The sequence below is a fragment of the Pezoporus flaviventris genome, unplaced genomic scaffold, assembly GCF_033815535.1.
Source record: "Pezoporus flaviventris isolate CSIRO_AGI_PZ_B2104156 unplaced genomic scaffold, CSIRO_AGI_Pfla_v1 ptg000031l, whole genome shotgun sequence".
In the NCBI taxonomy this organism is placed as follows: domain Eukaryota; kingdom Metazoa; phylum Chordata; class Aves; order Psittaciformes; family Psittacidae; genus Pezoporus; species Pezoporus flaviventris.
The window spans coordinates 50,708,807-50,729,841 of record NW_026892579.1 but is presented as its reverse complement, the minus strand read 5'-3'; the positions used below and the strand labels follow the sequence as shown (position 1 = coordinate 50,729,841).

Here is a 21,035-nt window from a genome sequence, read left to right as displayed (position 1 = left end):
TCCCCCCAATTCTGGCAGCATGGTATCTCAGATGCACATAGAAAAGCTAAAAAAATGCTCTGTAGTGGTAGGTCAAACTTTCTGATGAATGTGTAGCTCTTCTACAAAACGAAGATTTGAAGTCAGCCCAGTGTGGTAAGTTACCAGTCAAGATAAAGACTTCTTCTGCAGAAGGAATCCTTCTGATTATGCATGTATCTTTAAGACTGACAAAACCCACCTGCTTAAATAACATCCAAGGTTTTAGAAGCCAGAAACTACAAAAACATGTAATATCACATCTCGGAACTGGGTTTCAAAGAATCCACTGTCCATTTACAATGATAAATAACTCAGCTTTTTAACAACTGTGCATCCTATCTGCCAAAACCCAGTTATTTGCACATGTTCCATATCCTGATCTCATCAGTAATATTACCTCAGCAGTCTACTTCTTTGTATTAGCACTGACAGATGTTAATAAAAAATATTTATTTACATAAGCATATATGACAAAGGGAAGCTTAGCTTTCTTTGATGAAGGACTGAGAAACAGAGGTCTCTAAAGACATCTAAAGCAATACTAAAATGGCATTTCTTTACTCAGCAGGATTTTCTCTCCTTTCAATACTCGATGTGTTTGCTATTTATCCAAGACACCTCTGAAGGTTTTACAAATCAGAAGTAAAACACTAACAGTTCTGTCACTAACACTGCTGCCTTATCATCCTTATACACACGTTCTAAGAAACCACCTAAAAGATGCATAGAAAATGGAGATATTACCACGTATTTTGAGTGATTACTTACATCATACTCTGCAACTCAGGCGTAAAGCTTGTAGATTTTCTCCCACTGCTTGAAGAGGCAAGTGCTGACATCGGGCTAGCCACAGTGCTGCTCATCTGAGTAAACAAGAAATAAGAACACTTACAATACTTATATTTTATGAATTTTTCACACTAGGCATAGGAAAGGAAGGAAAGCTTATATGGGGTAGACGTGAACATAAGGGCACTGCATGCAGAAAGAAGCCTGTCTGCAACACTGTGCAAAATGTAAGAGTGTTGATGTCTACCATAACCAAAGTACTAGAAACATGCACTGTTTTTGAACAGGAGAGGTACCCTAGGAAAAGCACTAAGATACATACATAGTATTCAGAGGCACCAGTATCTTGCTACCCAAAACATCCTCTTATATTCCTGCAGTATCCTAAGCACTAAAAAATCACATCCATACCATCTCCACTGAGACTAACAGGAGTAAAGCAGAATCTCAGAAAAAGCCAGAAAAAAACATCAATTAAGCACTGAGATCATAACCTTCATTTCTGAAACACCAGCTTTATGTATATATATTACTTAAGTCTCTAAAACAGAAATGCACTAGGAGTGGGAATTGAATGTTATCATAATACTTATATGATTGAAGGTTCTATCTTTATACAAAGTATTTTACAGCTTTTCTATGCAAACTTCTCATTAAAAAACTCCAAACAAACCCAGGATAATTCTACTCTTATTCTATGATGCAATTAATGCATCTCTTTTTTCTTCTTTAATGCAAATCAAAAGGCTTTAAACAATTACTTTTTAAAAACTAACTTAATAAAAGTCTGACAAATCAATATCTGTTTTATTATGGAAAACTCTGTAATAGGAACTTCTATTTTTCCCTTCAAAATATTTTTAAACAAAGAACACACCATGTAAGTCTCCTGATAACCAGGATATATTCCCACTACACTTCTTCCTCTTCTAGTTTGCTGCATACTAGTAACAGTTGAGCTGCACTGCTCATTTCTTGTACTATTAGTAGTAATGGTTTTAATGACAATGAAACCATGTGTCAATAGTTTGCTGCAAAATCTCTTAAGGGCTTCTACCTTTCTTCACTCTTAAGTCTTAAGATAGGTTTCATTTCCAAAAAACAATCTAAAACTACCAAACTAAATCATCAGATTTACATTAAAAACCATTAAAAGCATTGCAATCAATCACAAATATGCTTTGGTTTAAGAAAACTTGTAATAATTTTAAGTACATAAGATACCTCCAAGAAGTAAGGAAAGAATTAGTGCTTTAAAAATGCTAATGACGTAACAGCACCCGGATGAATGACAAAAATAAAAAGCTTATGCATTCTGGTAGAATCAGAGAATCATTTAGGTTGGAAGACTTGATCTTAAGTTCAACCATTAACCTAACACTGCCAAGTCCACCACTAGCTCATGTCTCTAAGTGCCACATACCTAAAATACCTCCAAGGACGGTGACTCCACCACTTCCCTGGGCAGCCCACTGCAATGCTTGACAACCCTTTTGGTGAAGAAATTTTTCCCAATATCCAATCTAAACCTCCCCTGGCACAACCTGAGGCCGTTTCCTCTCATCCTATTACTGGGTTACCTGGGGGAAGAGACCAACTCCTACATTGCTACAACCTCCTTTCCTGTAGTTGTAGAGTGACAAGGTCCCCCGTGAGCCTCCTTCTCCAGACTAAACAACCGCAGGTCCCTCAGCTGCTCATCATGAGACTTGTTTTTCAGACCCTTCTCCAGTTTTACTGCCCTTCTCTGGACCCGCTCCAGCACTTCAATATCTGTCATGTAGTGAGGGGCCCAGAACTGAACACAGAATTCAAGGTGCAGCCTCACCAGCGCCCACCACAGGGAGGATGATCACTGCCCTGGCCCTGCTGGATAGGCTATTGCTGATACAGGCCAGGACGCCACTTGCTTTCTCGGCTGCCTGGGCACAAGCTGCTCATGTTAAGCTCTGTCAATCAGTACCCTCAGGTCCTTTTCCACTGAGCAGCTTTCCAGCCGCTCTTCCCCAAGCCTGTAGCATTGTATGGGGGTTTTGTGACCCAAGTGCAGGACCCAGCACTTGACCCTGTTGAACTTCAGGCGACTGGATTTAGCCCACAGTCCTAGCACATCCAAATCCTCTGTAGAGCTTTCCTACCTCAAGCAGATTGAAGCTCCTAGCCAATTTGATGTCCTAAGTTGTTTTTTTATTAATGCTTTAGAAGAGCTTTTCACAGACTTCTCTTCATCTTCAGGCAGATTCTAATTTAGATCCCCATCCTTGCAAGCACTTCTGCACATGTGTAACTTTAATCACAAAGTTTACTCCCACTGAAGTCTGATTTTAATCATATGAGTAGTTACACACCAGGCTTAAGTGATGGCAGGATCCTGCAATAATCAGCAGTTACGAGAGAGTCATATAATCCAAACAGTCAAATTAGTGGGGGTTTTAATATTTTTTTTAAGTAAAAAACTTTTAGAACATACAGGAAGGTGACAGTATTTCCAACAAAGTTCTAGGTACACATGAAAGGGCATGAAGAAGCAGCTCCAATGGTACCAACCCAAAGATTTAGAAATTTATATACATTTTACTGTTCATTATTTGATTGGGACTGATTAAGATTTATTTTAGCAGTTTGTCTATTTATACCCAATATCACAGTACCAATATTCCTAAATATAAATTAGTACAATTTTACACAGACCCCAGATAAAGTAGATAGGGGACCAGCTCAGTTAATACTTTCTAAAACAACTGTAGAGAAAGCCGTGGAACATACTTATCATATACGCCTTAAAGCTTAAAAATTAAATAACATATGACAACTAAAGGTTTGGGTTTTGTTTTTTTTTTTGTAAACTGCATCATTTAAAGCATATAGCTATTTTCTTTGAATATCCATGGCAATCATTTTGCTTTATCCATGTAGTTCTGTCTAATAACTTCAGAAGCATTCTCCCAAAATTCCCAAGAAACGTGGTACAATTCCACAGTTGCCTCCTCACAGCGTAACATTTGCGATTCATGTGTGTCCGATTTTGGAGTGAATACTTTTTAAGGTTCCTGTCCTCCACGTGGACAAGACCAGTTTAATTAAAAAAACTTGAAGGGTTGTACATCTGTGTGAGCATCAGCAGGTTGGGGAGCTGAAAGCTTATCAACTACTGCTTCCCTAAAAACTTGGTCTTCCTATTGCAACCAAATGATTTAACTTTCAAATCAAGCAGGTGTACAGCATTTTCTCGACATAAAAAAACCAAGAGCTTGTCAGGCTTTGTCAGACCCTTTACAATAATTACTTCCACAGCCCACATTTTGTTTGATGGTTTAGATAATTAACTTCTTTACACATCAAAGTTCCATCATCCGTATGTTCTATTTCCTTTCTTCCGGACATTAAAAAAAAAAAATCTTTCAAAAGCAGAAGCACTCTCAAATCAATTTTCTTCAATAAGTACAGCTAACATGGAACTGAAAAGCCTACTGTAATCTTCAATGGGTCAATAGATGGTATTTGTTTTAGCCCCGGACTGAAATGCAGCTGTTTGCCATATTCTACAAAAAGGATTCAGATGTTCTGATTAGATCAGAGATTATTTCAACATGCTGTATTTTAATCATGAACTCTAGAAAGAAAAAGATAACTTCTGATTAACATTATCTGGACTAGAAATTACGAGTTTCTACACAAATAGCTCCAGCTTTTATCAATTCCTTTCCTATAAGTACAATATGGCAATCAAATATGTAATAAAAATATACATTAAAAGGTATATAGAATCATTAATGTAAATGTTTAAAAGCATCTACTGTATCCTCAATGCCTTTTACATTAGGGTCACAATAGAAAACAGTACTTATTTCATAAGAATCAGCAGAACAAAGGAGTTCTCAGCTGAGGGAAACAAATTCTAAGCCATTTCTTGTCAAGTTTAGGCCCATCCTTCTCACTGAGGTAAGACACCTGGGCAGACTTTCATTACATAGCCATACTTCAAATCCACTCTGAGATTACCGATCACACTGATGCTTGTACAATCAATACCTGATCTGCATAGTCCATCTATTTATTCAAGATCTAGAGACACATATAAAAATTGAAGCTCTACTGCTCCTAAAAACTGAACTTAAAATATAGGCTATACATTTAAGTTGTAACTGTAGAGCACCAAATCTCCAAGTTACTTCAGTTCATTTGGGACATACATAAGCAGTCTAAAAATATATATATATATATATATACACACACTTAATAACTCCTTCTTCTGAAATACTTCTATTCAAATACCACCATTGTCAAGACATGCAGAGAAAGGTGCATTCAAACAGACCAGTCCTCCAATACATCTGTTCAACAGCTGATCTAAACACAATTAGGAAGATTAAATATTAACATTATGACAGCTCCCACTTCACAAAGACAGTAATCTAAACTGGGCCAGCTTAAAACAAAAGTGGATGATCATGGATCCTATCTGATGCCTCTGTTATAAGCTAATGAAGATGCAGAATTAAATTAAAAAAAAATAGCAGTGTTCCTACATGAATTTTTACATTAAAGAACACATTAGAGTAGAATTTACTGTTATGCTGACTTCAGCAAACATACATCTAATGTGGTTACTGCATCAGTCCTCTTCTCTTGCCTTTCATAAACACATTTACATAAAACCTGAAACCATGCAAAAATTTAAAGACATATTTTCATTTATATAACCCCAAACAAAACAGGAAGGAAATAAAAACCAAGATGACTATGAACACAAAATTAAAACGAATGCTTTTGCTTTTACACCCTCTACTTCAGAGTAATTACATTAACTAGCCTGTTACCACTGAATATTTTACTGCTTGCATGGCCTCACCAGCAGAGAGGATATGTCCTCTAGGACTGGAGATGTAATAACTTGATGAACTACAGATTTTTGCTAGTACACTTCTTTCAAAAAACAAAAACAACTCTACACCCTGTTGAACATGTGCAATACTGGCTAAGTGTATGCTAAAAATTACAAAATAAAAAATAAATTAAAAAAGGGGATACCCAAATACTGGAGTACATGTACTGTTTTGCTGATTACCCACTCTCACAGAACAAGTGAAAATTAAAATAATAGTAAGTATTAAGTCCTTTAGTTCTCCTGAGCTGTTTAAGCACGCTGGAACAAAAAATATTCTAAAGGGTCTTGCATAAGCACAGTACACAGATGACTAGATATCAGAACAAACTAATGATTCAAAGTATATAATGAAACTCCTTTATCATCCCTTAACCTGTTCAGGTTAAAAAAAAAAAATTAAAAAATAAACACACAAAAAACAACACAGATTCTTGTGTAACAATTAAGAAATGGCTTTGCTTATAGGCAGTAAGATGAATAACTTCCATATTGCCTAAACAGGACCTCTTAAAAGGCAAGCAGATAAAGCAACGGCACAAACTTTCAAGGAACAGTCACAGTGAATCCAGGATTAGAAGTAATCTGTGGGCAGGCAGTGACACATCTGGAGTGGGTATGCACCCAATAATATTGTTCAAAGCTAGGGATGCAATCTTGGCTTTCTTTCATTTTGTAGTAATTAACAAAGTATCACAGAGTGGAATGCATGCACTCTTCATGCTAAGGATAACACACTACATCTGCTACTGCTGCTTCCCTTTATTACCTGATAGACTGGATGCTTATGATAGTTCTAAAGTGAATTCCAGAATGAAATAGTAATCTTATAGCCATCAATGTACAGCCCAGCTTTCACCACTCAGACAAATAAGCATCTCATCTTTAATCATGACACTCTTTCTTGAAACAAAATACGCTTAAAAGCCCACACGAATAGAAGGAATACAACTGCACATTATTTCCCCCTTTTCATTTATTCCCATGTACTCCCATTCATTCCCATGTAGAAGTTACAGAAAAAAAAACATGTATTTTTGATAGAAAGGGTATCAGACCCAAAAAATTCAAGTACATTTAGGCAGATACTTTGGCCCAAAGAATAAAATTAATCTTATTATCCTTATCAAACAGGACAGTTTTAAAATAATCCTTAATGTTCATTTCCAGCTCTCAAAAAAAAGTATCTTTGTGCCTTAATTTTATGGAAGACCTGAAATGAAAGCAGCAAACAAGCAAACAAGCACAACTCTCTGACTTCGCAGTGATAGTCACCAACCAACTACAGACTGAAGTATAACCTTCTGACTGTTCTGCATAATAACCACTGCATTTTACTTGAAATGACTCTGCATGTCCTCATACTTTAAGCTATTCCATCCATGAGTTAGACATGACAGTTACGCACGCCTCTTCTGAAACAAACCACAGAATGGTCTGGACTACTGAAAGAATTTTAATACACAGATGAGCGAGTCTATTTGAGACTGAGAAACACACAGCATAATCTTACAGGAGAGGTATGCCTCCACATCTGGAGATGTTTACAAACACTTCTCCCAGAGTTTCTAACTCCAGTCTAATCAAAGCTCTGTCCTTCCCCATAAGCAATTTATTTAACCAAGAATTAAGGGAAAATGAATCTATGTATATGTCCACCTCCCTCTGAACTGAATGTGAAGCACTTTTTGCAGAACTCATACCACATTTGGCAGTTAACGGCACTGCAAATTTAAGCACCAATGACTTTTTTCTTCTTTCCTAAAAATGCTTTAACAAAAGAATGTAAAGACCAAATAATCTTAACTAACAGCAGTTTCCACAGCTTCCAGAATCTGGCTCCTGCAATCATGACTTTGTTTGGACTAGTGTTTATTATATTTTTCAAAATGCATTATTTTCATAGTATTCTGAATCTTCCATACCAGTTATTTAGTAATTGTATAGATATAAAATTTAGCGACCATGACTTCCCTATGGTAACCACTGACAATCTTCAGTAAAGCCAGTAAAAGGTGCGCTTGCAAATCTCTTGTTAAAGGTAGCTTGAAGTCATTAGGAACTTACATACTTGACTCCAGCATGCAAAGATGAACAGACCCCAAACTGTAACTTACTCAGTAATTTGGATTTTTTTTCTGAGGAGCAGAACATTCCTATGTGAACGGCAGTGAGTATGCTTTACTGCTCATTTGCCAGCAATCAAATCCATTTGTCATCACGGTTCCCATCTACCTTTAAGCTCCATCTAAAGTAACTTAAAATTTAAGGTTTTGCTAGTGTTGTCAGATTCTCTGTAAAGCACAGTCAAGTTTGCCTACCTTTTATAATTAACTTTAAACTATACTTTCCTGCGTAGAACTTCTCTCTCTAGCCCTTCATCTGCGCAATTCCTCTCAACATAGTGTCCTCTACCCAACCTATCACACCAGTTCCATCAGTCCTCTTCCTTTCACATTACCCTGTGCTGTGCTTAGTTCACTATTCGAAATACAATTAAAATCACTTCATAATATAGTTCCATCCTGACCTTAACTGCATATTCCGGCATATAAGGAATCTCCTACTTTGCTCCATGGCTGCCCTCAAGTTAGGGCATCAATGTATGTATCAAATATTCCTAATGAAGAATGACTAGCCAAATACATAGCAGAGATAAGAATTTTCTCCAATTCTGACTGTTGAACTGCTCCTCTCCTTTCTAAAATCACTGCTTGCCATCTTAAGTATAAATTCTCTAGAGCAGAAAATGTCTACCTCCACTGTTGCTTATCTGCACACCACCTATCACAAGGAAAGCTACAGGTAAAACACCCACGGTCTTAATAAAAATTACGAGCATGAAAATTAGCTCTTCAGAAACAGGTCTAACAGTAAGTCAGTGATGTTCAGGATAGCAATTCCTTTTGGAGATCGCATGGTCATAGATGATGCCCAATAGGTAGGTTTCTGTTAAGAATGCACATCCTTCTTTGCTACTTAAGCACACGATTTTTAAAAGCACTTAACACTGGGGAGCTGTATTGATAATTCTGATTACTTACTTAAGAGACCCTAGCAATAGTTAGGCCAATAACTGAATGCTTCAAATCACATCTTTCATAGAAATTCTTGGCCTCTTTTACTGTTATTTCTATGGCAGTTTAAGGAGATGTGTGAACTAGAAACTTTCAGTTGATTCTGTAAATACCTGATTGTAATCAAACATAATACTTCAAACGTATGCAAAAATACAGGGGTAGATAGAAATTTATTCTGTTAGTTTGCAAATGAACACTTACCAAGGTTACTTCATATTAATAACAACTGCATGTAGCACTATGAATGCCAAGTATCTGAAACACAGATTAGAAATCTAATCAGTATCATTTTCAGCACCTTTGACATGCAGTTTTCTGATCAGCCCAGATCAGCTTGTAACTGAGTCACTACTGCCTGGCTCCATGAGAACACAGGCCTAACTTGTTTCCTTTTCTTTACATGCTTTGTCTATCTACACATTTGGATATTTTGCAATTTCAACAAGAGCATCAACTCAATTAGTTTCTATGGTATAATTACCCTGCTTGGGTTTGGCCTCATGCCCTAAAACACCCTTTCAAAAATGACCCAGAAAGACACTGTCTAGCTGGTCTCATTGCTTGAGGGCATCACATCAGAACAGCAGTAACAACGTGAACAATGTTCAGTTTTGCTCTAGACTACTACGTGTAAGTAATTCTTAGAACAGTTGTAGCTTACTAAATTACAGCTTGCTTATGCTGACAAGTTACTAATTGACTAATCAAATTTCAGACAGCTCCATTCTGTTTTATTCAGAATTGAGCCCACGAGAGTAATTCAGTTGGTTATGACACTCAGAGGCTTAGCAAATACTCTAAAGGCTTCTGAATCCTATTAAACCTTATGCAGTATTTCCAAATCCATACATTTGAAAGTCATGAGTAAAATACTGGTAAAGCACAGAAGGTTTTCTTGTTATTCTGGTTAGACCTCAACCATCACAAATAAGAATTTAGCTAAAAAAAAAAAAAAAGAGTATTTTCACACTTTCACAAGATTCACAGAGATGCGGCTTTCAGAAAAAAAAACAGAAATAAATACTGTTACAGTTGGAAATGCTACCTTTAACATCAGCATTCCGATCCACACAGCGACAATACACAGGACAAAAGGAATCACAATAATATCTGATTTGCATGTCAGTAACATGTGAATAAGAGCCTGTGCAAAGTCCAAAGTTAAAAGGCTGGCATTGCCTTCCATGACACTTAGATCTGGCCAACAATGAAGGAAGATATGCATAGGGGGAGAAAGGAAGGGTGTACTGCACCCTGACAAGTCAGCACTGCACAGGGTGCAGTGCCTGCCAAAGGGAAAGAGAGGCCTGCACCAAGAAAGAGAAGGATGTGAGAGTTAGATCCAAGACCTCAAAAGAAAATTTAAGCATACCATGAACACCACTGCAAACCTTGAAACATATTCAATCTTATGAAATCAAATGCCTCACAATAAATCATTAATACTAATGCTATACAGCAAACTTGGTTGTCTGCAACATCAAGTTCTTACCTCCCCTTCACATACACACTAATAAATATTTTGCATGTATATTGGGCTTTGCATTCACATACTGCAAGGCATTCACTTGTGTCATTTGAAGGAACTTATAAGCAGCTGGTCCGTAAACAGGACACGAAAAATACATTTAACAAGTGCCAAAACCACTTGAAGCCCACATAGAGAAGTATTCTGTACTAGCTGTTATTCCTAGACTTCTAGCATTTACCAGTAATTTCTTTAAGGTCTAATAGTTCCTATAAGGTATAGCACAGTATTTCTATTAATAAACTACCACACCTGTTTGTGTAAAATAAACAAAATCCGCTTCCAACAGAGGAAAGTTACAAACCACTGAGATTTAACAGCATCAGAGCAGTAAGAGATCAACATCAAAGCAACAAGAGATTTGTCCCTGCCCATTGCAGGGGGGTTGGAACTAGATGATCTTAAGGTCCTTTCCAACCCTAACTATTCTATGATTCTGTGACAAAACCCAACAGTGCATGGCATACTGCAGGCCAAAGCCTGGCCTGTGCCACCTAATTTTAAGTCTATGATTAAAAAAAGAGTTGTACAAACATCTTCACGATTAGTCGCAAAACAACAAAATGAACAGGGCAGGGTCCCACGTGTGTAACAACACCGCAGGCTACAAGAAAACCGACACAAGAGTGAAAAACGTTAAAAGGTGCTCGCTGCCACCTCCCAGCAGCAAGCAACCCATTGTCTAGCGCTTCCTCCCGAAATCGCATAGTTAGGAGGCTGTGAAGCTGGGAGCGAGCTGGCAGCCGGGTACCAGGCGGCATCGCTGCCTGGGTCTGAAAGCTGGGCCGCTGCTCAGCATCTTGGTTTCGACACCAGCAGCGGAGGGAGCCACTTCCCGAGGCTGCGGCCGCATCCCCCCGCGGCAGTAACGCTTCGCATGCCGCTGCTCGCATCTGCCCGCCGCGACCTACGAAACGCAAAACCACGAACACAGATGGAGTTAGCAGAAGCCCCCGCGGCCGCAGGCACCCCCCGCCGCCCCTCCCGCCCAGCAGCACTTCATATGTATCCCGACGGGGTTAATACTCAAGGCCCCACAGAAACAGGCAGCCTTGCTAAGTTAGTTAGCAGCAACACATTGTCTAATTGCGTGCCCTAGTTGGTGACTCACTCAAAGGCTCACCCCTGGGGATTGATGGATGAGGAGGCTGAGATGTGCAGCGAAGGGAAGAAGGCAGGAAGGAAGGAAGGAAGGAGGGAGCAGCCTGGCTTGGTGGTGCCCAGTTTCCCCCACCCCGTGTGCGGCTATCGAAAAGGGGGAAGAGAGGGGCAGGAACTGAACCTCGTCCCTTCCCCTCCACGCGCTGCTTGGACCGAGGCAAGAAACGAGGGGGACGGAAAGCGGAGGCCTCTAGCTCTCTTTCCCCCTCCCCGGACCCCGCCGCCGCCACCACAGTAGCCGCAACTCCGGTGCTGAGGCTCACACGCTGCGAGGGGGGGTAAAATGGCGCCGCCCGCTGGGAGGAGGGACCGGTTCCGCCACACAGCGGCCGCAACGCGCCGCCGCCTCCATCTGCTGTGTGGCAGCCGCTGCCTCCCAGGGCGAGAGAGGGAAACCGGGGCGGGGCTCGCCGCCGCTTCCTCCCTCCCAGCCGTTTCTTCCCTCCCGCGTTGCTTCCTCTTTCCCCGCCGCCGTAGCTCACTTCAGCCCGCCGCGGGATCGCTTTCCTCTGCCCGCTTCCCGTAGGTGCTGCCTGGCGGCTGAGGGGAGGGCCGGAGCGGCTGTGGCCGTCCCCGTTCCTCCTCAGCGCGGGGCATCGCTGGAGGGTGGCGATAAGAGGCTTCAGAGCTGCTCCCAGGGCCGAAAGCCCGGAAGGGTTTGGGGAGAGGAGGCTGGGTCCTCTCTAGCACTCACACAGATGTCTAGCCTCGGTGCAGGTGCCAACGCACCCGTATCTCTGCAGCTGCAGCATTGTAGAGGTGTTTGACAATGGCACAGAGCCTTCCCCTTAGTGTATGAAGGAGCTATCTGCGTACACTTTGCAGTTGGAAATACCGGTGGATTTTTGCTGCAACACGACAAGCTGTACTACTTCTGTACTGCTACTACTGCATACCATTAATGGTTCACAGCTGTGCCAGGGAAGGTTTAGGCCGGGTATTTGCAAACTTTTTTTTACTGAGAGGGTGATCAAACTCTGGAACAGGCTTCCTAGAGAGGTGGTCAGTGCACCCCATGCCTGTCCAGTTTTGTCTGGACAATGCCCTTACAATGCTTTAGATTCTGGTCAGCCCTGGAAGGGTCAGAACTAGATGATTGTTACAGGTCTCTTCCAACTGAAACAGTCTTTTTTTTTTACACTGGGGTGGTTAAATTCATTGGGCTGGTTTTAAGTACCATTTATCTATAAGCAGGGCCTGTGTTTTCCCTCTGATTCCTGGCAACGGTAGCTTTCCTGTGTTCTGTCAACTCAGCGAGTTAATGGGGAAAAGCGTGACTACAGAGCTGGAGCATTTAACCTGTTTTTCCTTTTCTCTTTACCCTTCCTTTCTTCTTTCAACCTTTTCTTTCTTTGACACCTAATTGTAGGGTTCCACTCATCTGCAAGTACACACATAAATTTATTAGGAGACAGGATGATTTGTAACCTGGTATAAATTGGAACTAATAAATGTGACCAACAGAGGTAAAGTTCTTCACTATGAGTGTGGTGAGGCACTGGTACAGGTTGCCCAGAGAAGCTGTGGCTGCCCCATCCCTGGCAGTGTTCAAGGCCAGGCTGGACAGGGCTTTGAGCAACATGGTTTAGTGGAACGTGTCCCTGCCTGTGGTGGGGGGGTTGGAACCAGATGATCTTTAAGGCCCCTTCCAAACCAAACCATTTTATGATTCTGTGATAATGCAAATTCCTGCCTGCACACTGAAGAGGATCCATATTATTTAAACTATGGTTCATTCTAAGAAACAGACAGCATAAAGACTTGATAATTTTAGGGTTTTTTTGGTGTTTATTTTGGGGTTTTTTGTTTGGTTTTTTTTTTTTGAGGGATAAAAGGAGGAAAGTGGGAGCTCTGACAACAACTACAATGATTTTAACATTCTAGGGGCCCTCTGAATTCCAGCTTATTGGAAGTCATTTTCTGCTTTTTCCCTTTATCTTCCTTCTGCTACTCTTTTTTTTTTTTTTGACTACCATTCACTCCCCATCCTTCTTACTACTTCATATAAACACCCTATCATTCCCCTCTGCATTGCGTCCTTCCTGTTCCCACCTCCCACATCAGCATCGGAAAGATGCATCGATTCTGCTGCTCACTGCGAATGCTGCCAGCCTCTCTCCCTTCTGCTGCTGCTTATGATTATGAAAATAAAGCCGATACCAGGCCAAGCACTGACAGAAGCAGGGCAAAACACCAAGCAGCTATAGTAGTATCCTAGAGAGTAAGACGCCTCACACTGCTGATTCTTGCATGCACAGCAAAGTCTAGTTACTGCTATGAGGAGGATGGCCTGAACATTTTAAAATACTGGGTTGAAGCAGAATTATTGATAAGCATTTTCCTGGCCAAAAGACGCATCAAAGCATTCTGCCAAGCCTTGAGGTGACTCAAGTTTTAAGCCAAATTCTGTGATTTGCCAAAACCTTACATTAAATTGAGGAAGGCAAGGCAGCATATTGCTGACATTTCTATGATATGTACCGTGCATATCTTAACATGTACCAGAATTGGTAGGACAGACTAATATGAAAACATAGAAAATAGAGAAATCACTACGGCAATTCCATATGGTAATTTTAGTAAAGAAATTACTGGGATAATATGGTTGAGCATGTCCAGTGTGAACTATGTAACATTCAGGCTCTTCAATAGAGGCAATGTGACTTGCTGAAATGCCTAACATTTTCTGACAATTTTTGTTGCTGTGCAAAACTCTTTTGCCCGTAGTGAGAGGTTACTAGTTCAGAAGTGATGGAAGTTAACTGCCCAATGATGATCTGGGCTGATGGAAGAACTTTCCCCCGTTGCCATTTCTACAGGTGATAATTCCTGGCAGAATAATTGAGCAAGAGAGATACCGACTGGCTATGAAATCTTAAATCAATGCCAAAAAAAGTTGTTAGAAGACAGGAGGAAAGAGGACTAAGGAACACAACATCCCTTATAGTGCTGTGCCTTAGTGTAGCCGGTAAAAACGCAGTGGCTGCTCCATACTCAAGTCTGAATTCTTACTGTACAGAGAGGGAAAAAAGAGATCAAGTTTTTGTTATGCATTATACAGAACCAAAAATGGGCACATACTAAATTATTTTTCCTTTTTGGGTCACCTTTCAGATCATAAGGTCATTATAAACTGTCTCAGCACTTTTACAAACTGGAGTCTGCTCAAACCATAATACTTAAAAGTTTCCCTTTGAATAGGCCTAATTTTCTCTGTCATTTGTTTTCACTTTTTATTTATCTGCAGAACATAAAAAGTCAGAAAAAGATTTTATTTTCCCCTACATATCATATAATTTACATCAGTCACCCCAGGACACCACTGGGGTGTCATTTAAATACAATGAATATAAAGTAATGAAGTTCTTGCTGGAGAGGATGGCCACAATTCTCGGAGAAAGAGAGAGAGAGAGTTTCCAAAGCATGTGGAGAAAACACAACAGGAGACTGAGTGAATTCATCACACCACAAAAATGTCTCTCTCCTGTCGACAAAGTCATTAAAGGAAAATGTACCATTGTTACTCTAGATGCTTGCATTCCTTTAGCATAATAACCTCAGTATAGAAGCATTGGTGCGAAGAGAATTTGCACACACAAGAGAAAGAAAAAAATATTAAAAAAAACAAAAAAATCCCTATTATGTAATGAAAGAAATCCTCCATGCTCCAAAGAGATGGAGCCTCTGCAGAAGCCACAACTAATAAGGAACCATATGCAGTGGTACAGGATGGTTTCTTTTCCTCCTGCCAACAAGTCAAAGTAAATGCCAACAGGGACAATTCCTTTCAGATAACCCACAAATTATATTCTCCTGTAATTACACAAATGTTCTGCCTTTTGCTGATCCATAGCCATCCCGGTTTTTAACATCCCTTTCCCATTTCCCTTTTCATATTCATTTACTTCCAGTAATTTCTTCAGTCTCCATTAAAGCAATCTGTGAGGAATGCAGAGATTAGAAAGGTTTGCTGTGTTCAATTTTATTTAATTCTTTGGCAAAGGGTGCCCAAATAAGAGAAAGTGTCACATGCATACAGTAAATAATAGCATATGCCAGTTTCAGAAAATAGGTTGTATTTCTGTGTATCTCCCTCAAGGAAATACCACTTTAAAGCAATCCACCGTGCAGTCCCTGGTAAAAAAAGGTACTGTTCGAAAGCTGCAGCAGAAAGCCTTCTCTTTATTATAAATTATTCTATGGTATGGCAAAGTTCTGTTTGCTGTACTATTTAAAATAGAAACGTGCTAATTAAATTATGACTTTTATTGTCAAAACCATATAGAAATTTAATACATAGAAATACATAGGTTTTTTTTAATAGAAAAGCACTACATTGATTAAAGCAAGGGAAATTTGTCTTTGTTTTCAGCAGCTGCATTGGAACAGGGAGCCTACTCAGAAATGAGCAAAGTACTATTGAGGAAACGTACCAGCAAACACCAAATCATACGTGTTAATTACAACAAATATGCTTGCAGACAACAGTGAGCATGCTAGTTACCCATCATTTACTGCCACTGAAGCGCAGGGAAGTGAACTGGTTTGCTGGCAAGTGTCCCAATTAATTGGGCGTGCTATTTATTAGGGCGCTGATTAAAGTGTACTCTGCAATATAATAGTCAAGTATGAAGTTGCCAGCTCTTATTTACTCCTGGCTCATATGGATGAAAGCAGGAGAGTACACTAGCACAATATGAAATAATGGTGTATTCTGTGCCAAAATGGATTTAAGGCAATTGCAATACCAGGAAATTAAAGACCTGAAGAAACAGAATTAGGGAGCACCATGATCCTGAAGATCGAAGTTTGTGTTGTGTAATCCAGTTGCGACCAAGACCTTCAATCTATAGTAGTCATTTTGCACATGTATTAATGCTCCTTTTGGATGCAAACATCATATGCACACCCTTAAGTAAGCAACATACAAATGAAACAGAAAATATGATAAAAGCAGATGTTCATTCCTGACAGATCTGAGTCAATTCACTTGAAGAGAAACTACTTTGAGAGGTTCTTTTCCCAGGCACAGGCTCTTTTCAGCCTCTCCAGTTAACTGCCCTGAGACTGTAGCTTAAATAATGCTGGTTTGTTGTATGCTATTCAAAGCCATGGCTTCCACAAGTGAGGTTGGGAGTTTCCACAGACAAATAAGGAAAACTTATGCTAACAATTGTATACATTATCTGAAGTAACGCTTGAGGTTTGATCTCAACCAAGATAACTGCCAGAGCAAACCAAAATCATGATTTGTAGCAGCAAAGAACTTGGTCCTGGATCATTCTTAGCTTACCTTGTTAGCACTAATGCAAGATCAGGATAGAGGGCCCAAATGGCCATGATTATTAATGAACTTACAAGTCTGCACATGCTTTTGTTCCTACCTACTTCCTAAAGTGGTCACAGTAGTTTGGCAACATCCTGAATCGTGCCTCTATAGCCAGAGATACTCAAGGGTGACCTCTAGGATTAGAGGGCTCCAGCTAAAAGGCTCTAACAACAGAGTTGGTCCAGAGTCTTTTTTACACAGCTGACCGTGCCCAAAAAATACACAGCTCTGAAAAGAGCACCATGACAGTATGCTGGATGTTCTGTCAGGGAGCAGAAACAGGGAAAAATGAGAGCAGGAAAAGGAGGCAAAGCTCCAGTTCTCCCAAGCAAAGGGAAAAGCCAACACTAGTAGCCAGAGATTCCTCTAGCTAGGAGGCAGGTAGCAGCTTTAGCTAAACGTTGTCCGTATGGATCTCAAAGAACTCACTGAAGCAAAACCAATATCAAGCGATTCATCACCCATGTAATCACACCTGCCCATTATTCTTGCTGTCCTGCCCACCACCATTTAAATGAAACCACCATTCCGCACAAAATGCACAAAGTAGCTTAACCCCAGTTGAACCAGAAGCACACTGATTAATAGCAGCATATATTATGACAACTAGGATATCAGGAGTAGGTTTCAGTTTTGGATGCAGTCACCTAAAATTAGGTGTCTACATGTGGGCTGGGTTTAGGTTTTGATTGGTGTCAGTGGAAACCAAATTAACATGGTCAGTGCAGGCAAGAGACCAGTTCATCCGAAAGTAGACCTGTATGTCTGACCATCGGACTTCTCTAGAAGCATTTACTAGGGCTGAGTTTAATTATCTATGTCAAGTACTCTGGGCTATGTTGTCTGGCCTTCATCTGCCTTTCCAGAGAGTATAGGGCTTCATGTAGGTCCTGACATGTATGTCCAGCCCCACAGTGATTTCTTAGATAGCCCACGGCATCTGTAATAGCACCAGAGACTTAATTTTAAACAAGTGAATTGAACATAATGGGAGCTTAAACTTCTAGCTTAAATGTAAACATTTGCATTGCAGACAACCAAACTTACATGTCTGAACCTGGAATTCAGCTCTCCTCTAGCTGCCATTTGTGCAAGGAAAATAACATGTACATACAGTTATTGTTTATTTCTATTAGATACGCAAATTGGAGTATTATGTTGCTTGAAGAAAATTTGCAGGCTTCTGAATCCTTTGTGTCCTTAACAAAAATACATGTGGGGTCATTTTGCCATGGAAAGCAGGTGGAATCCTCAGGTTAACTATTTCCAAATGACATGCTTAGGTTATTATGGACTCCTGTTGTAAGCCTTTGAAAGATAAGAACCCAGAACACTGAGCTTTGTCTACAGAGAAAACATAAGCAGAGAACCTAAGTTTTTTCTAGACTGCATATTAATAAAATGGAAGTTTCCAGAATCACTCCATTCCAAACAGTGAAATATAGGAATAGTGCCAGGAATTTGCATCAAATTACTCCTGGACTGCAGAATAAATAACATCAGCCACAGGTTGTTAACAATTTAATTTCCTCAGTTTTTTAAAACAAATTCATGTTATTTGACCATGCAGAGCAGATAGAATGCTGAGTTTATGGTTACCCAATACTTTTTAATCCCTTAACATAGGTGCCCGGTGGTGGCACTCTGTGTACATTAGATATGAGAAAGATATTCAGAGAAACTTTTATTTTCTCCCTCTGAATAGATGTTTAAATATTTAGGGGCAGATTCCATTGCTACATGGACACAGCTGGACAACTTGGCCTCCACGTTTTAGATTTTAGCACTAAGCTTCCAATGTAAAATAACTTGTGATCTGTAACACACAGGAAAGCAGTAAGACCTGGTTTTAAGGGAAGAGTACATGTTTCTGTCTTTCTTATCGATATGAAGCACTGCCTTCAGCAGAGCTCTTGAGAATATCCTTACCTCTTCTCTAGACAGTCTTGCTTTTGTATAAGGTGCTTCTCTGGCAGCTTTGGTCATTTCTATAGCTGGAAAAGCGAGTAGGATACTTTTTTATTTCCTTGCTATTTCTTTCCAATTTCCATTCTACCAGTTTCAACTTAGCATCATGATGGAAAATGCAGAGGCATTTAAAAGTACTTCTAGACTAATTATTTTTTTTTTTAAATTATTAAAAAGTTAGGATGTAGATTTTGAAGTATAGACAATGTTCAGATCAGCCAAAGGACATAGCCAGTCACCCTTTCTAATAATCAATATTATAACTGTGATCAGCTAAAGCATTTTAACTGGGAATTGCTACAGAGTCCTAGTTAAAGAATTCTTTAATTTAGAGAGATTCTTTCCTTATTCTTGTTATTCTTTTCATCCTTCTGTTACAACACATTTTTATTTATAAGGCTCACATTCACTTGTCCAGTGCCAGGAGAGACAAAGCATGAGTGCATGGTACTTGTGCAAGATTATGTGAATGCTGTAGGATGTGTAGTCTGATAGAAACCTGTACCAGTGCCAAGAGCAAAGAGACAAGGAGGAAAAAAAAAAAAAAAATTAAAAAAAAATATATCCTCTCAGTGCAGTGATTGACCACTCTAAAATTTGTCCAGGCTTTCAAAATTCCTCCAAAATTGCTTTCTCACATCTAATATAGCTCTGGATTTTACTGTTACAAAAAAATACTCTGTTCTCAATTCTGTGATATACTGAACAGTTCATATATTTTAGTGGGTTTCATGAATGTCAGGTTCTTGTTGGGGATTAGAGTTTTTGAGGGATGGGAGGCTTTTGGAAGATTTATTATAAAGGTCACTGTCTACTTCAGATTTTTTTTCTGTGGTAATATGCTAATGCTAATGGCATCCAGCACAGTAGAGAAAGATCTTGCACAGTTTTGAAAGTTTTACAGATGCAATTATAAGTGAGAGTGAGCTGCTAACTTCATTTAGTCTTTTCTAAATCCTGCACACATAGCCAGATAAGACAGATAGATACATTAAACATTAATCCTTCTAAAAATGTTGTTCCACTTGTGGCCAAAACAGTATTTTATGGCATTCATTGCAAAGGTCAGCTAGATGTTTTACACAAAATAGCACCTTCTTGTATCAGTTGGAAAATGACTTATGCTTCAGTTTCCTTCCTCACATGCTAGCTTATTCTTTGAGCAATTGCAAAAATAAATACCATAGAAAAAGAAAACTTACATTACAATCCACTTCTTTCATGACGTTTCCATGGAGTTGGTCAGTCATTAATGAACATCTGAGAAGTAGATACCTGGTCCAACCTTGTTTGGTAAAACAGTTTCTTCTGCTTTTTCACAGAAGAGCATGTAGTGTATAAAGGGGCTGCAAGATTCATCATTACGTAGTATGTCAACAGATTCATGTGATGGAAGTGTTGACCGCTTGCTCATAACATGGGTATCTTCTTCCACTAGCTGTTCTATCAAAGTCAGCTTTCAATTAGACAACATAATCTTAAAAATCATCTGGTTTTATTGATTGGCTTGTGGCCTTGAATGATATATTTCTGTAGATGATAAGTGACCTGTATTAAAAGTCCTGTTCATCATCTGATATCCTGCAGGTGCACATCAGCAACAGAAAGTCACAGTCCATGCTGGCACTGCAGATTTTGCACTATCCCACTTTTACTGAATTGGGCCTTTTATAGCATCAATATTTCAATAGGTATGCACCTACCCTGACAAACAATGTGCTTTTGTTAAACTGCCTGCCCAATCTCCACAGATCTTGAAGCAGCATTGAAAACAACTGCTCTTCCAGTGTGGACAAAATCAGTTGAGTTCAACACCTACCGTAACAAATCCTTCTATACACTGCAAGGTAAATCCTATGCAGGCAAGTTGTCCCATGAGCCCCTGACAGGCATGATTTGCTATGGTGAGCAATGAATTTACCTGACCTTGTCCACACTAGTGAGACAATTTCTACTAGTACTTGAGTGGTTCTGAGGGTAGAAAATTATTTTTGACACTTCTCATCAAAAACAGGTAATTTTTTCTAGAGAAGGCATAGCCCCAGTGACATTACATAGCTGATGTGCTGAAGTGCAGCAGGGTGAGTTAAGGACACGCAGTCATCACTCAGAAAGACACTTGTTTTAAATTCAGAATACTTTCATAGGTAGAATTGTACTTACGAAAAGTTGTATTGGTAATTTCACATACAATGGTCTACAGAAAATAATCATGCATGTTGTGTGCAGCTATTAAAGAAGGTAGACTTCAAACATAGTAAGAGCCAAATTACC

At 39.5% G+C, this 21,035-nt stretch overlaps 1 protein-coding gene and 1 long non-coding RNA gene across 6 annotated transcripts in view; both read right to left on the bottom strand.

Annotated features, from left to right (window-relative positions):
• SUPT3H (SPT3 homolog, SAGA and STAGA complex component) overlaps window positions 1-11,900 on the bottom strand; it is a 273,957-nt gene extending 262,057 nt beyond the window's left edge. Inside the window, exons 1-2 of one of the 5 annotated variants that reach the window (XM_061460998.1) lie at window positions 11,728-11,900; window positions 790-884 (exon numbers count right to left, since the gene is read on the bottom strand). In XM_061460998.1, coding sequence (XP_061316982.1) covers window positions 790-884 — 95 coding nt within the window. In that variant the 5' untranslated portion in view covers window positions 11,728-11,900. Of the gene's footprint in view, window positions 1-789; window positions 885-1,132; window positions 2,429-11,414 lie in introns of those variants that run through there. The other 4 variants (XM_061460996.1, XM_061460997.1, XM_061460995.1 and 1 more) reach the window with 4 other exon arrangements.
• A 3,526-nt stretch (window positions 11,901-15,426) lies between these two features.
• On the bottom strand, window positions 15,427-19,120 carry LOC133273470 (uncharacterized). The gene is made up of 2 exons (XR_009744827.1): window positions 18,723-19,120; window positions 15,427-15,598 (listed from the first exon to the last, which is right to left on the bottom strand). It is a non-coding gene; the product is annotated as an uncharacterized LOC133273470 (long non-coding RNA).
• Window positions 19,121-21,035: the final 1,915 nt, after the last annotated feature.